This window comes from Plecotus auritus (genome assembly GCF_963455305.1).
Source record: "Plecotus auritus genome assembly, chromosome: 7".
NCBI classification, from domain to species: Eukaryota; Metazoa; Chordata; class Mammalia; order Chiroptera; family Vespertilionidae; genus Plecotus; species Plecotus auritus.
In genome coordinates this window covers 20,319,076-20,332,157 of record NC_137774.1, presented here as the reverse complement: position 1 = coordinate 20,332,157, position 13,082 = coordinate 20,319,076, and the positions used below count along the sequence as shown (strand labels likewise).

Sequence of the window (13,082 nt, the reverse complement as noted above, 5' to 3'; positions counted from 1 at the left end):
GTGATTAAAATACTGTCATCATCCTCCCCACCCCAAAGTCAACTTTCTGGTCGTTGGGAAAATGTGAGAGCAATTGTCACTAAAATTTCAGCTGCAATTAGTTATGAATTTTAGTCATTCCCTCCCTTTGTAGAAGGCTCCCGAGTCACGTATGGATGGGCTGGAAAGAGGACTCAGGACCATGAACTTCAAGATTTAATTTCTAAGGCTAATCTTGAACTTTTCACTTATACTCATCTTTTTATCCTAGCATGCCATGTCCCTTCTTTTTGCAGATAGAATCTTAGCACTCTTCCTGGTCCCTTATTATCTCCCAAATAATCCTTGGTCCTTCTTACCTGCCTTGCAGATAGTCTCTGATGCCCTCATCAACCTTGACATGCAGACACTCCAGGGCCAAGAACCCTCTCTCAGATACTGGGAATAGCTAAGATCATGTCAGGAGTCTCTGTCATCCACCAGCCTGAGGTTTCATAGTTCATCAAGAGATAGAAATAATCCAAGCCAAACAGGAGTGTTGATCAATAAAGAACTCAACTCTACAAGAGTGAGATTTCAGCTCAGTGGCAATGGCTCTGCTATCAATATCAGAAAGATTATTTGCATATATAATCTTCATATCATCCATCTAAAACCTGACAATGAAAAGAGTCCTGGGTGTCTCAGAGGACACAGTTAGGACCCTAAGAGGCAGAGCTGCCCTGGGTGCTGAGGAGAGTGGGGCCACTAGAGGTTCTCATAGGAGGGGGTGGGTGTCTTAGGGGGAGGCAGTGAGGTTCTTAGATGAAACAGAAGAATCTTCACCAGGGTCTCCTGGGACACCAGCTAGTAAGAGTGAGACAGAGCACAGGAGCTGCTGCCACCCTGCTGGCTTCTCTTTGCCTAACAAATAGTATACTTCGAAAAAATAATCTTCCCAGGCATAACAATAGTCTCAAAAGAAAAAAGTAAAGGGTAAGGTTGGAAACAATAGGGATAGAAGACAACCTTGCTAAGATGGAATACTTTCTCTCTAGCTCCACATTTGTTCAGAAATAATCACCTCCCATGAGCAGTACTCTGCTTAGCACCTGAAGTCTGTCTTTGGTAGAAAATTGCCCATCTTTTTTTTTTTTTTTTTTTAATTTTTACCTATGCCCCAGGGCCTTTGTTCTTCCTAAGGCCTTGTTTTCTGCTGCATTAGGAATTACAAGTGTAACCAGAGGCTACTGTGCTGTGCTTTGACATTAAAAGAGGAAGGAAAAACTTATCTTTTGTGTAAGGGTTAAAAACTATGGCTTTGTGCCTCCAGGGAGCCTCCGTGATCAAGAGATAAAGTGATAGCACAGACCCCAGTCAGAGACACGGTCCTCTTTTGTTTTTTTTACTTTAAATGTTTCCTAAATAAGGAACCAGTTAAGAGAAGAAACAGACCAGAGAAGTCCTCTGAAATAAAAAGGAAACTACCATTTACTGAGCATCTACTTTGTGCCAAGAACTGTTTACAGAGCATTCACATACTGTATTGCTCTTATCCTACCTGTGAAGTAGGTATGCATAAGAAAACATACAACACACTCTGAAAGGTCAAAAAGCAGACCAGAGAATTGAACACATCGACCGTCCTTACTCCATCCAGCCAGCGTAGACCTCATCCTCTTGGATTTCACTCATCCCTTGGAAAACCAAGGAATTGGTGTGACAGGGAGGTGGGAGGTAGGGTGAATTTCCATGTGAGGTGTAGATGTGTGTGTCATGGGAAGTGATTATTTCTGTGTGTTGGCCTCATTTATGCGTGTGTAATGAGTTTAGGTTTCCAACTTGAGGCACTTCATTGGGTTGACATTTGGCTTCTGGCCTAGAAAGAACTTTGTGAGAAAGGCAGAAAGAAGGAAAATTAAAAGTATTTTTATACTTATGGGCAGATAAATTCTTATGAGCGGTTGCAGGGCCACACAGGGCAAAGGCAGAAGGAACTTTCAAGCTGTGGGCCACATGGCTAAAGCCATACCAGGCATGTCAGGAATCCCAGGTATTCCATCCATAAGTGTCAAAGAAATGTACATATGATCTGTGTTATTCCCAAGTTGTCTATTTTTCATATCTCTTCAATGACTCATTTGCACACCTATTGTAATGACAGGATTTTGGAATGGCGGAGGAATTTGCTACTAAGGCCCTGGAGCTGAAACCGAAATCTTATGAAGCTTACTATGCAAGAGCAAGGGCAAAACGCAGCAGCAGGTGAGGAGAGAGAGAGAGAGGGTAAAAAGCAAGAGGTCTCTTTCCTGAAAATCTGGCCAAAGCAATGTAGGCCATCCTGGGGCATATGTACCCAAGTGTGTCTATCCCTGAGGACTCGTAGGGCACGCTTTGGGGATGGCTCCCATAGCAATACTCAGCTTAAGGTTGACAAGTCTCGGGGCTGTGGAAAGCTAGAGCCTTTTGCTTTGGGTGAAAAACGTCTTTTCCATGTTGGAGAGTGGCACCTTCTTCCAAGAAGCCTCTGCCATCTCTCAATTGTGTTACCCCCCAAGCAGGAGCATAAGGAGACACTGGTGACTTAGGAAGAGGTCACTTAGCAACATCCCCTCGACCCTTTCAGAGGGAAAAGTGGGATGGGTCACTTATATCACAGGCTCCTCTTTCTTTTCCTGTAGGCATTTGGGGAATCCCTGGATTGTTTAGTCTTCCTTGGGGGGCTCCCCTCAAGTCTGGTGGCATCAAACCTCTTTCTTACCTAAAGCCCTACCACCCACACCACAAACTCGTGGAGACAGGAGGCCCTGTTGCCAGGATTGAGGGGACCCACAATGGACTCCATCCCTCATGCCCATCTGCTGTGGTTTGGCCAGTGGGCAGGAAGGGTCCCAGAAAGACCTAGAACCTGCCATCAGTGATCTTTGGATAACTTGTCCCTGTCCTTGATGCCTCCTGCTAGCATCCCACCCTTCTCCCAAACTGCGTGGGAAAGAACTGCTTCAGGCTCACTGATATAACCAGGGCGGGGATGTGGTCCTGGAAATCAAACCCAGGGTAAGTCCAGTGACGACAGTGGCAGTAATACTAATCTTAACTAGCTGGGGTAGCAAAGCTCTTCAGAAGCTTGACTGTCAAGTTCTCTTTCCCACCGAATAATTCCTTCCCCACAAATCCAATTGCTGCTTTTCTGGGCAATATTAATAAAGAGAATGGGAATATCTTTGATAGTTCACGTCCTAATTTGTAAATTAGAATCTGAGCTGCCTAGTCAGCAAGCCTAATATCTTCCCAGCTTTGATGTAGCAGAATGGAGGAGCAATAGTGCTGTGGGACGAGGGGTAGGAAGGGCAGAAGACAGGGTTCTTGCCTAGGATGGAACAGGCCTGAAACTTAGAGCCAAAATATCAAGAATATAACAAAAAAAATTCTGCTGTATCAGCAAGATTTTTAAATATTGTAGTTATTATTTTGTTCCTAAGCTAATTGACAGTGACCCTGTAAATGACAACCCCACCCAACCCTCATACTGCCTGGTGTGCATTTGGGCACTAAGAGAATCTTCCTGAAGGGCCTGGCTGGACTGACAAAATGAGGACATTTCTTCACTAATCCCAGAGAGGCCAGAAGGAAGATGGAGGCAGAACGGGTTAAAGAATCATTCTGGACTCCTAGAATGACAGCCACCTGTTTCCTTCCTTACAAATCAAATAAAACCAAAAACCCCCAACTCTGACAGATGCTCCCACAGTTCTCTGAAATAGTGACCATGTTCTCAGCTCTGGGTGATTCCTGTTGATTCAGAATAACTCCAGTTCCTGTGTTTACATTTTGTCAAGCAGACAGTTTGCAGCAGCCTTAGAGGACCTGAACGAGGCCATCAAGCTGTGTCCAAACAACCGTGAGATCCAGAGACTTCTGATGAGAGTGGAGGAGGAGTGTAGGCAGATGCAGCAGCAACAGCAGCAGCAGCCGCCACCACAGCCGCCTCAGCAGCAGCTACCAGAAGAAGCAGAACCTGAACCACAGCATGAAGACATATACTCTGTGCAAGACATATTCGAGGAGGAGTACCTGGAGCAGGATGTTGAAAATGTTTCCATTGGCCTCCAGACAGAGGCACGGCCCAGTCAGGGGCTCCCGATCATCCAGAGCCCACCCTCCTCTCCAGCCCATAGGGACTCTGCCTACATCTCCAGCTCACCACTTGGCTCTCATCAGGTTTTTGACTTCCGGTCCAGTAGTTCTGTAGGTTCTCCCACTAGACAGAGCTATCAGTCCACCTCACCTGCCCTTTCTCCAACTCATCAGAACTCTCATTACAGGCCTAGTCCACCACATACTTCCCCGGCTCATCAGGGTGGATCTTACCGCTTTAGCCCCCCTCCTGTGGGAGGGCAGGGCAAAGAATACCCAAGCCCTCCCCCTTCCCCTCTCCGTAGAGGCCCTCAGTATCGGGCCAGCCCTCCAGCTGAAAGCATGAGTGTCTATAGAGCCCAGTCTGGCTCGCCTGTGCGCTATCAGCAAGAAACAAATGTTAGTCAGCTTCCTGGCAGGCCAAAATCTCCATTATCCAAAATGGCCCAGAGGCCTTACCAGATGCCTCAGCTTCCTGTGGCGGTTCCCCAGCAAGGGCTCAGGCTGCAGCCTGCCAAGGCCCAGATTGTGAGAAGCAGCCAGCCCAGCTCTGCTGTCCATTCAAGCACTGTCATCTCCACAGGGGCATATGGTCAAGTAGCCCACTCAGTGGCTAGCAAGTACCAGTCTTCACAAGGGGACATAGGAGTAAGTCAGAGCCGGCTGGTTTATCAAGGGTCAATTGGGGGCATTGTTGGGGATGGGAGACCTGTGCAGCATGTCCAGGCCAGTCTGAGTGCAGGCGCCATCTGTCAGCATGGAGGGTTGACCAAAGAAGACCTTCCACAGCGACCTTCATCAGCATATCGAGGTGGCATGAGATACAGCCAGACACCACAGATTGGACGTAGTCAGTCCGCATCTTATTACCCGGTTTGTCACTCAAAACTAGATCTGGAGCGTTCCTCTAGCCAACTAGGTTCCCCTGATGTGTCACATCTAATCAGAAGACCTATTGGTGTCAACCCCAACGAAATCAAACCCCACCCACCAACTCCCAGGCCATTGCTGCACTCCCAAAGTGTAGGCCTTCGCTTCTCTCCATCTAGCAATAGTATCTCATCTGCCTCCAACCTAACTCCTACCTTCCGGCCATCCTCCTCGATTCAACAGATGGAGATCCCACTAAAACCTGCATATGATAGGTCATGTGACGAGCTGTCGCCAGTGTCTCCCACTCAGGGAGGTTACCCCAGTGAGCCCACCCGATCCAGGACCACACCATTCATGGGGATCATAGATAAAACAGCCCGGACTCAACAGTACCCCCACCTTCACCAGCAGAATCGGACCTGGGCAGTGTCATCGGTGGATACTGTTCTCAGCCCCACGTCTCCAGGCAACTTGCCTCAGCCTGAGTCCTTCAGCCCACCATCATCCATCAGCAACATTGCCTTTTATAACAAAACCAACAATGCACAGAATGGCCATTTGCTGGAGGACGATTATTACAGCCCCCATGGGATGCTAGCGAACGGGTCCCGCGGAGACCTCTTAGAGAGAGTCAGCCAGGCTTCCTCATACCCCGATGTGAAGGTGGCTCGGACCCTCCCTGTGGCTCAGGCATACCAGGACAACCTGTACAGGCAGTTGTCCAGGGACTCTCGACAAGGGCAGACATCCCCTATCAAACCAAAGAGACCATTTGTGGAGTCTAATGTTTAAAAGACATTTGTTGGAGTGAGACCCATATGTTTTCACTGCACATTTTTAGGCTTGGTTTCCACATTTGAGGTAGTTCTCTAGCTTAATTTCTCATGTAGTTTCTGTGTGGTGTTCAGAGGTGGCAGCCCACATGCTGAAATCCTTTGCATGCAGCCGACTGGGAAGCTGGCCTCCAGTGAGCCAGGACTTCAGTTTCTCTTGCTGTGCCCAGCCACATGCTCTCTCCCTCTCTTCAGATGCCAACGAGGAGATTGTTGTGCCGTGTGCTTTAACCCAGGGAGATCAGACACACTGGTCAGCTTTTTCCAGGAGACAATCGCTTTCACTGATGTTCTTGTTGTGTAAATGTCTTCCTCTTTTTTTACAAAAATAAGATGTTCTTGTTCGTTTCCTTCTAGGAACTTTAGAAAGAGTGTGATGCTCCCTTTGCCTTTGCATTCTGACCCAGTGTTTTCCAGATAGCCAGCCCCAATGCATTTGGTGCCCTGGTCTCCCCTACTGCCAGCTCCCTGCAGTCTTCAAGTCTTGAATGTTCCTTTAGGTTGTTGCTGGTCTTCCTGTGGGGGTGAAAGGATCAAAGAGAAAGAGAAGAAATGTCTGTTAAATTGGAAGAAAAAACACACCAATGTAATTATTTGAAATACCACTACATTTATTTTCCAAGAAGCATTTTAACATTTTTAGAACAACCAGCTTTTTAAATATTTTGGTCAGCCAAGAAAATTGGATAAGAATCATGGATAATTTTTAATAATTCACTGAAATTATTCTTTAGATGTTTAGCCAACAATTACCATTAAAAACTACTGATTTTCCATGGGTGAGGGAGGGAATAAATAAATATATAGGAAGAGAGAGAGAGAGAGAAGGAAAGACTGTTCTGGATTCTCATTGAAAGGCTGTAGAAAATCTTTGGAGAAATCCCCCTTTAGATCCTGAAGTGTCACAGAGCATCAGATTCCACAAAAAGTAAACTGAAGATTGGCTGGTGCAATAATCCTGTTAGGTGGATCTTCGCCTGGAGCTAGAAACTGTTCTACTGGCCCTCTTTTTTATTTTAACCCAGATGGTATTTAGTGAAGAAATTGGATCTTTGAGAAACACATTGAATTCTCATGGGACTAAAAGACTTATTCCCAGAATTTGCACCCAGGGCCATTGCAGTTTGTACCAGATGTTGTCTCATTCCATTTTGAGATCAATAGTTGCATTATTATTTCTTTTTTTAGGGAGGAGTGTTCGGGGAGTGATATTTTGAAAACCAGGCACCACAAAGTGTCTCCTTTCAGGGTGAAGAGGGCCCCCTTTCAGCCTGAGTGGGGCACATAAGATACCAGGTCTTCTGATCCAGGCACCCTCCACACATCTGTGTCTCGTGGTCTCTGGCTAAGCTGTCCCCTGAGGGACTGAGGCCAGCATGAGATGAGTGGCAAGAACACTGAAAGCCAAAGCCTTAGCATAGGCCCGGCACTGAGTGCTTATCAGTTCTTAAAGTTTAACCTTCTAAACTCAAACTCAACAAAAGAGAACTAGTTCTCTGTTACGAGGAATCACTCTGCTCTTGTTTGTAAAGGGCTACAGGTAGGGCAACTTCCTGAATAAAAATCCAGATGGGATCAGACCTGTTTGTAATAGTAAGTGTCCTCTGAAAGCATTACTCCAACATGCTTGAAGCATGGAATTGAGACCAGAAACACTTCTTTACTAATTTAGATTCTGCCAAATAGATGGACCCCTCTGCCTCCAAGCCTGAAATAGGCCGGGATTTGACCCTGTGCTAGAGGCAACAGCTGGGCTAACTCAAGACCCAGACTCTGTCTCTGATGCCAAAGGACTATCTGCTCAATGAGAGCAGAGTGGGCATCAGCATGTCTCTCTCCCTCCCTCTCTCTCTCTCTCTCTCTCTCTCTCTCTCTCTCTCTCATCAAGAAGATGAAAATGTACAGCATTAGCACAGCCTACAGCTGGGAGCCCAGCAGCCTCTCACTCCCTCTTTGTCCAGGTCTTAACCCCGTTGGGCTTTTTGCATCTTGTCCCTTTTTAACCACCTCTCACTGAGGAGCCGCTGCTACATTTTGAAAAACTTCTCAGTGTCTTAGAAAAGTGCCCCTGCTTATTTGGAACAGGACACATACATCTGTTCTCCCCTGTCTAGGTGGGTGAACAGGTTCTGTGGTTTTATAAATACGCTACTTCTCCCCACGGTCTCTCTTTCGGTTTTCCAGGATAAATAGGAGATTTTAGGGTCTATGTCTCATTGGACAGAACACCTAAAATGTCCATAAAATACATTTCGTTTTTAGCCATTAGAAGAGGGAGTGAATATCACTACTGGGCGCCAGTTGTTTTTGCCTACAAAATGCCCACTGGACCTTATAGGGGAGGAGACGGAGTTCTTCCTTGTAAGCAGACTGCCTGTGCCCTGTTTTGCTACTTCACTGCCATGGGATGATCTTAGTACTGTACCTGAGAGTTGCCCCTCTCCCAGTAGCATTTGCTGAATCAATGTCTGGCTTCAGGTGGGGCGGGTGGGGGGGTGGATTTTTCATATGAAACCAGTAAGTTCCTCTCATCCTATTCACATCACCCTGAAATGGAGACAGTGGTGACAAACTTCAGCTTATAGGTTGTACGTTCCGTTTGCCCAGAATTCTTGCACTAATGGGTTTCCATCACGTCATGTCTATAAATGGGTGCACTTTACTGTTTGAATTTGTGACTCTAATACTGGATATTTAAGTGTGAGTACTGTCTTCATTAGAAAATAGCAAAAACGCTCTTGTCTTTTAGTGTGTTTTTCAAGGAAAAAAAAGGAAAGAAATCAAGCAGTGGATCACAACATTTATAGCACAAGAAATAACTTGTATATAAGCATCAAAAAGAGTATTTGCAGTGATTTTAAAGTGCTTTTCCAGCAATGTTCTTAGGGACTCCTGAGACATGGTTACTTTATTTACTGGATCAGTAAGGCACACAATTAACAATTAAAAATTAATGTTTATTTACAAAGTAAAGGGAAAACCTGTGTAACATGAGAATTTGGCATGGACAAAATGGAGACCATTTTGTATCTGCTGCTGTAGCTTGCCCAGGTCGCAGGCGTGCACTATTAAAGTCCCGAGTTAATAGAGCACAAGCCCGTTTTGTTCTCCCATGTGCCCTCTTTTTAAATGTGTTTAACTTAAACTCGAAGGCTCAGGAAAATTCCACTAACTAGAATCATGTACAGTACCCCAGGTCGTTGTCCAGAGATACAAGTTGGCTGATTTAGTTAAGCCTGGATTACTAAACTCTTCCTAAATTATTGTAAACAGAACAGCTTAGAGAAAGGTATTCTTAGTCCTTATATTGTATAGTAGTTTATGAAACCCTCTCTAAATATTGGTATTTTTGTATTCCAGAAATGTACCCAATAGAAAAATTGATCAGTATCTAATTTAATATCCTTAAATATTTTCCTTCGATTTTAGTCCTAGACATTGGGTTCTGTGGATGTCACCTTGCTTCACCATACTTTATCACTAGGTGTCACTGTGGCTCCGCACCAGGCTTGTCCAGTAGCAAAGAAAGGCAGCATCTCCTCCAGGGGCTGCCTCTAGGGCAGCAGGCTGGCCCATAGGCTCTGAGGGTTCAGGGAGGCGAGCAAAGGTCTGGAAAGGGGTCTTCACACATCTGGGCCAGTTGTGAAGATGAGCTCTTTGAACACTCCCTGCTTTGGACCTTCAGCCAGGCAGAGGCTGGGAGAAGGTTGGCCAGCACTCCCTTGCTCTGGTGGATGGATGGGTATGTAGAAGACCCCTTCTTCCCCATGAGCACCCATCTCAGTCCCTCTTGGCCTCCAACTTTTATTAACTCCAGAGGTGTCACAGTTGGATGGTTTGATTCAAAGATAGTTATTTTTCTACTGCAGAAATGCCTTGGATAAAACCATTGGTCACTGAATTTTTGCCACAAAATGGAACAGGCTCTCCTGGGGGGTCAGGATGTGCCTATCCCTGCCCCAGTCTCACCCACCCTGCCTCTCTGTCCCTGGGCTGCCCACTTCCCAAGCTAACCTGCAAAGGCTGCCTGCTGCTGCTCCCGCACGGAGGCCGGAGCTGCCCTGTTGCATGTGCATTGGGAGGTGTGGCTTTTTCTCCTTTTCCTTTAGGAATTCCAGACTGACCATCTACCATGACTAACAACAATGAACAAAGGGCTTAGGGGTAAGAGCTACCTACAAAGACGTGTCATGGAAACCTTCACCATGCAATGCCTTGAACTCAGCTCTGGCTGCTCCCAAGAACAGGTGGCTGGCTGGGGGCCTGGACACAAGCACAATGGGGCTGTTGGAGCCATGTGCAGCGCTACTTGAATCACCACCAGGTCTTCATCAACTCCTTTTATAACAGACCACTCAAGGGCTGAAGTGTCGGTAACCTGCATTTCGGTGTCCAATGCCTCACAGCAGCTGAGCCACCCTGAGATGCTTGTGGCCACGTGATGGCCACAGTCCGAGCTTTGAAAGTCAGTACCAAATGAACGCATAATTGGACACCAAAAATCAAGTGTTACTTTCATGTTTCCTCACCCACCTCATCTCATTCTTCCTGCTGACTCTGTGATATCTCCACTAAGCTGGCCTGTCAGGTTTTAGCTGGATGCGTATAGATGCAGGCCAGCATCACTTTTGTTTTTTCAGACAGACCTACTCTGTGGAAAGGAAGGAGCCTAGCTGCATTGTTTTTCTAGCACTTGCTGGCTGGATTTTTCTTTTGCCTAATCACTAACCAAAACACTTGGTTAGGGGGACTCAACTCAATCCCTTCTTTCCCCGGGACCAGACAGAGTTAATTCTGGAAAATTCAGTACTTGAATGTACCTGCCTTATTGTGTACCAACTTAACTGGGAAAAAGTTAGAAATGCTGGCTCTAGATCTCCACTTCATTCACAGGTTATTTTGGAAATCTGTAAGTTACACTTCCTATTCTGGCTTTGTTTCTCTTGTTTTGTTTTCCTTTGGCTGATTCCTGCTGAGTGGGGCCGGTTCCTTGTCAGGCTCAGGACAGGTGCCGTTCTCAGGCGTGGCCTCCCTTCCATACAGCACAGCATCTCCGTCTCTGTTCTGTCTCCTCCAAATCCAAGATGATTTCAATTAGTACAGACATGTACAGTCTACAATTAAAGAGTGATTTGTACTAATATGATTTTGATTCTTCCTCCTTTTGCTGTCCTTTCAAGACACTTGCTGGAAAAAGCTTTAATGCACTTAGTTTTCCTTTAGGTTTTCTAACTCAGATGTAAAGGACTTCCTCTGTACAGTATATATTACCCAATGCATGTTTGTTCTCTATCCTGATATATTGAACACCACACAGTTGTGAACTCGTGCCGTGGGGAGTCCCACACCACCAGAGGCGTCTAGCCCCCTGTGTATAAGGAAGGCACTTCCTTTGCTGTATTTGCTTGAGCAGTTTTATTGTCTGTACATGTGAGCTGTGTGAGATAGATGTGAAAAGTTAAGTGAATGCATTTTCCTGCCCATGTATACAGATCGCCATCTGTACAATGAACTGTATGTATGAAAGCAAATGTACTTATTTATAAATGGGTAACACTTGGAAAACCATGGCGTTGTGGTGCTTTCTCCTTCCGTGACTCTCCAGGGAGCTGGCTCAAGCTCACCCTCACTGAGGCCTGCGGTGCCGAGGAAGCTCCTGAGGACGACTCTGGCGGGTTAAGGCAAAGGCCAAATGCGAGATGATTCGGTTGGTCTCTTGCGAGACCTTCCGAATCACCCCTTCAGGCTGTGCTCACTGGTTGAAGTGCTTGAGCACCTCCTTGGAGTTGGACACTGATAGGCCCTGGAGAACCGTGGACCAGAAAAGGCCGTCTGAGGGTCTGTCCGCCGAGGCTCACCGCATTTGATGAGAAAGGGAGGCTTTTTCTTCAGTGGAAGATTTTTCTGCAGCCACACCAAGCAAGCACTGACCTCAGTTCATTTGAATAGCTGAGGTGAGGCTGCACCCAATCCAGCTACCATCCCAAAACCCAGTTAGAGCTGTTAGGTTAGAAGCTGTGCCCGAGGGTAGGGGGCAGCCCTAGCTGCCCCAGGGCTGGCTCGGTCAGCACTGGGAGCCCACTGCTTTCAGTGGCTTTATATTTTCTTCAGAAATCTGGCCAGAAATTCCAGTCCTCGCCATGCAAAGAGCTAGACAGATGCACTGTAAATGGAGATGCTGCAGATTTCCTGAAATTAGCTGTGGAGACTCATTATCTTGCTTACAAAGTGGCCAGCACTGAGTCCGGCCACCTTTCCTGCCTAGCTCCTACCTCTGTTTACTTCAGGGACAAGCAAGGAAGGAGACCACTTCCTCTAGACATCGGATTGTGCTGAACAAACATGCCTGCTGGGTAGCAACTTCCATTTCCCCCACACAACCAAAGCTGGGGAGCAGGAAACCAGGGGTGCACAGCCATCCCGGCCTGGACGCCAGGACTGTTGGGAGAGCAGAGGACCCGAAAGAACCACCTGCTCATCTGAAAGCCATTCCTGGGCAGCCAGTTAGCTCATTAAAAAATAAAAATGAGTAAGTGGTTGACAAGAGGGAAAAAGAGCTTTTAAAGGATGCCTGGGACATTGGAAGAAAGGTGAAGATAGTGACTTCTAAAAAGCTAATTCTTAAAAAGGAACTTACCCTGAACCTGACTAAAGAAACAGCAGCAGCAACAGCAAGGTCTTTGTCGAATCCCAGAAGTCCCGAATCAGACCATCTTCCCCTTATTTTCATTCCCCACAGGCGCCCTTTAGCAGCTCCTGTAGCGCAATGCACCGCTGCACATGCGCCCACATGGTAGCCAGACCCCCTTCCACAGGCAGAGATGGGGGTGGCATGCAGCGTCATCCTCTCAGCTTTAAAAATGGGAGCTGAAGGAGTTGAGAAATTTGGGGACTGAGTCTTTCTGTTCCCAGGAACAAGGATGGGGCACTCATAACAAGTGTATTGTGTCTGGGAGGCCCCGTGGTGAAAGGGGAGGTCCCACAGAGAGGCCTTGTTCAGAGCCCATGGTGATGGGCTGTTCTCGAGACACTGTGGATAGGGACTAGACATGTTCTCTAATTGTTCTTCACATAACCTCTGACAGAGGGCATCATTCTCTCCAAAACACAAATGCAAAAGCAGATCCTGAGAACTTAAATTGACACAGGCAAAGGTGGGACTGACTCAGACCTGCCTGCACGGTTTCCCTGTGCCATGCTGCCCACGTGCTCAGAGAGGTGACCCAAGAAGCAAGCAACCTGAACAACCGCGGGAATACGGGCAGCAGGTCAAGAAGGACG

General features: G+C 46.7%; 1 protein-coding gene across 12 annotated transcripts in view; it reads left to right on the top strand.

The window, feature by feature from the left end:
• The window catches only part of TANC2 (tetratricopeptide repeat, ankyrin repeat and coiled-coil containing 2), a gene marked incomplete at its 3' end in the record, with an annotated part of 285,235 nt that extends 273,869 nt beyond the window's left edge, over positions 1-11,366 (top strand). For 11 of the 12 annotated variants that reach the window (XM_080677202.1, XM_080677201.1, XM_080677198.1 and 8 more), the window contains 2 exons: positions 2,123-2,223; positions 3,801-11,366. In XM_080677202.1, coding sequence (XP_080533328.1) covers positions 2,123-2,223; positions 3,801-5,760 — 2,061 coding nt within the window. Of the gene's footprint in view, positions 1-2,122; positions 2,228-3,800 lie in introns of those variants that run through there. The other variant, XM_080677195.1, reaches the window with a different exon arrangement.
• Between the last annotated feature and the right edge of the window lie 1,716 nt (positions 11,367-13,082).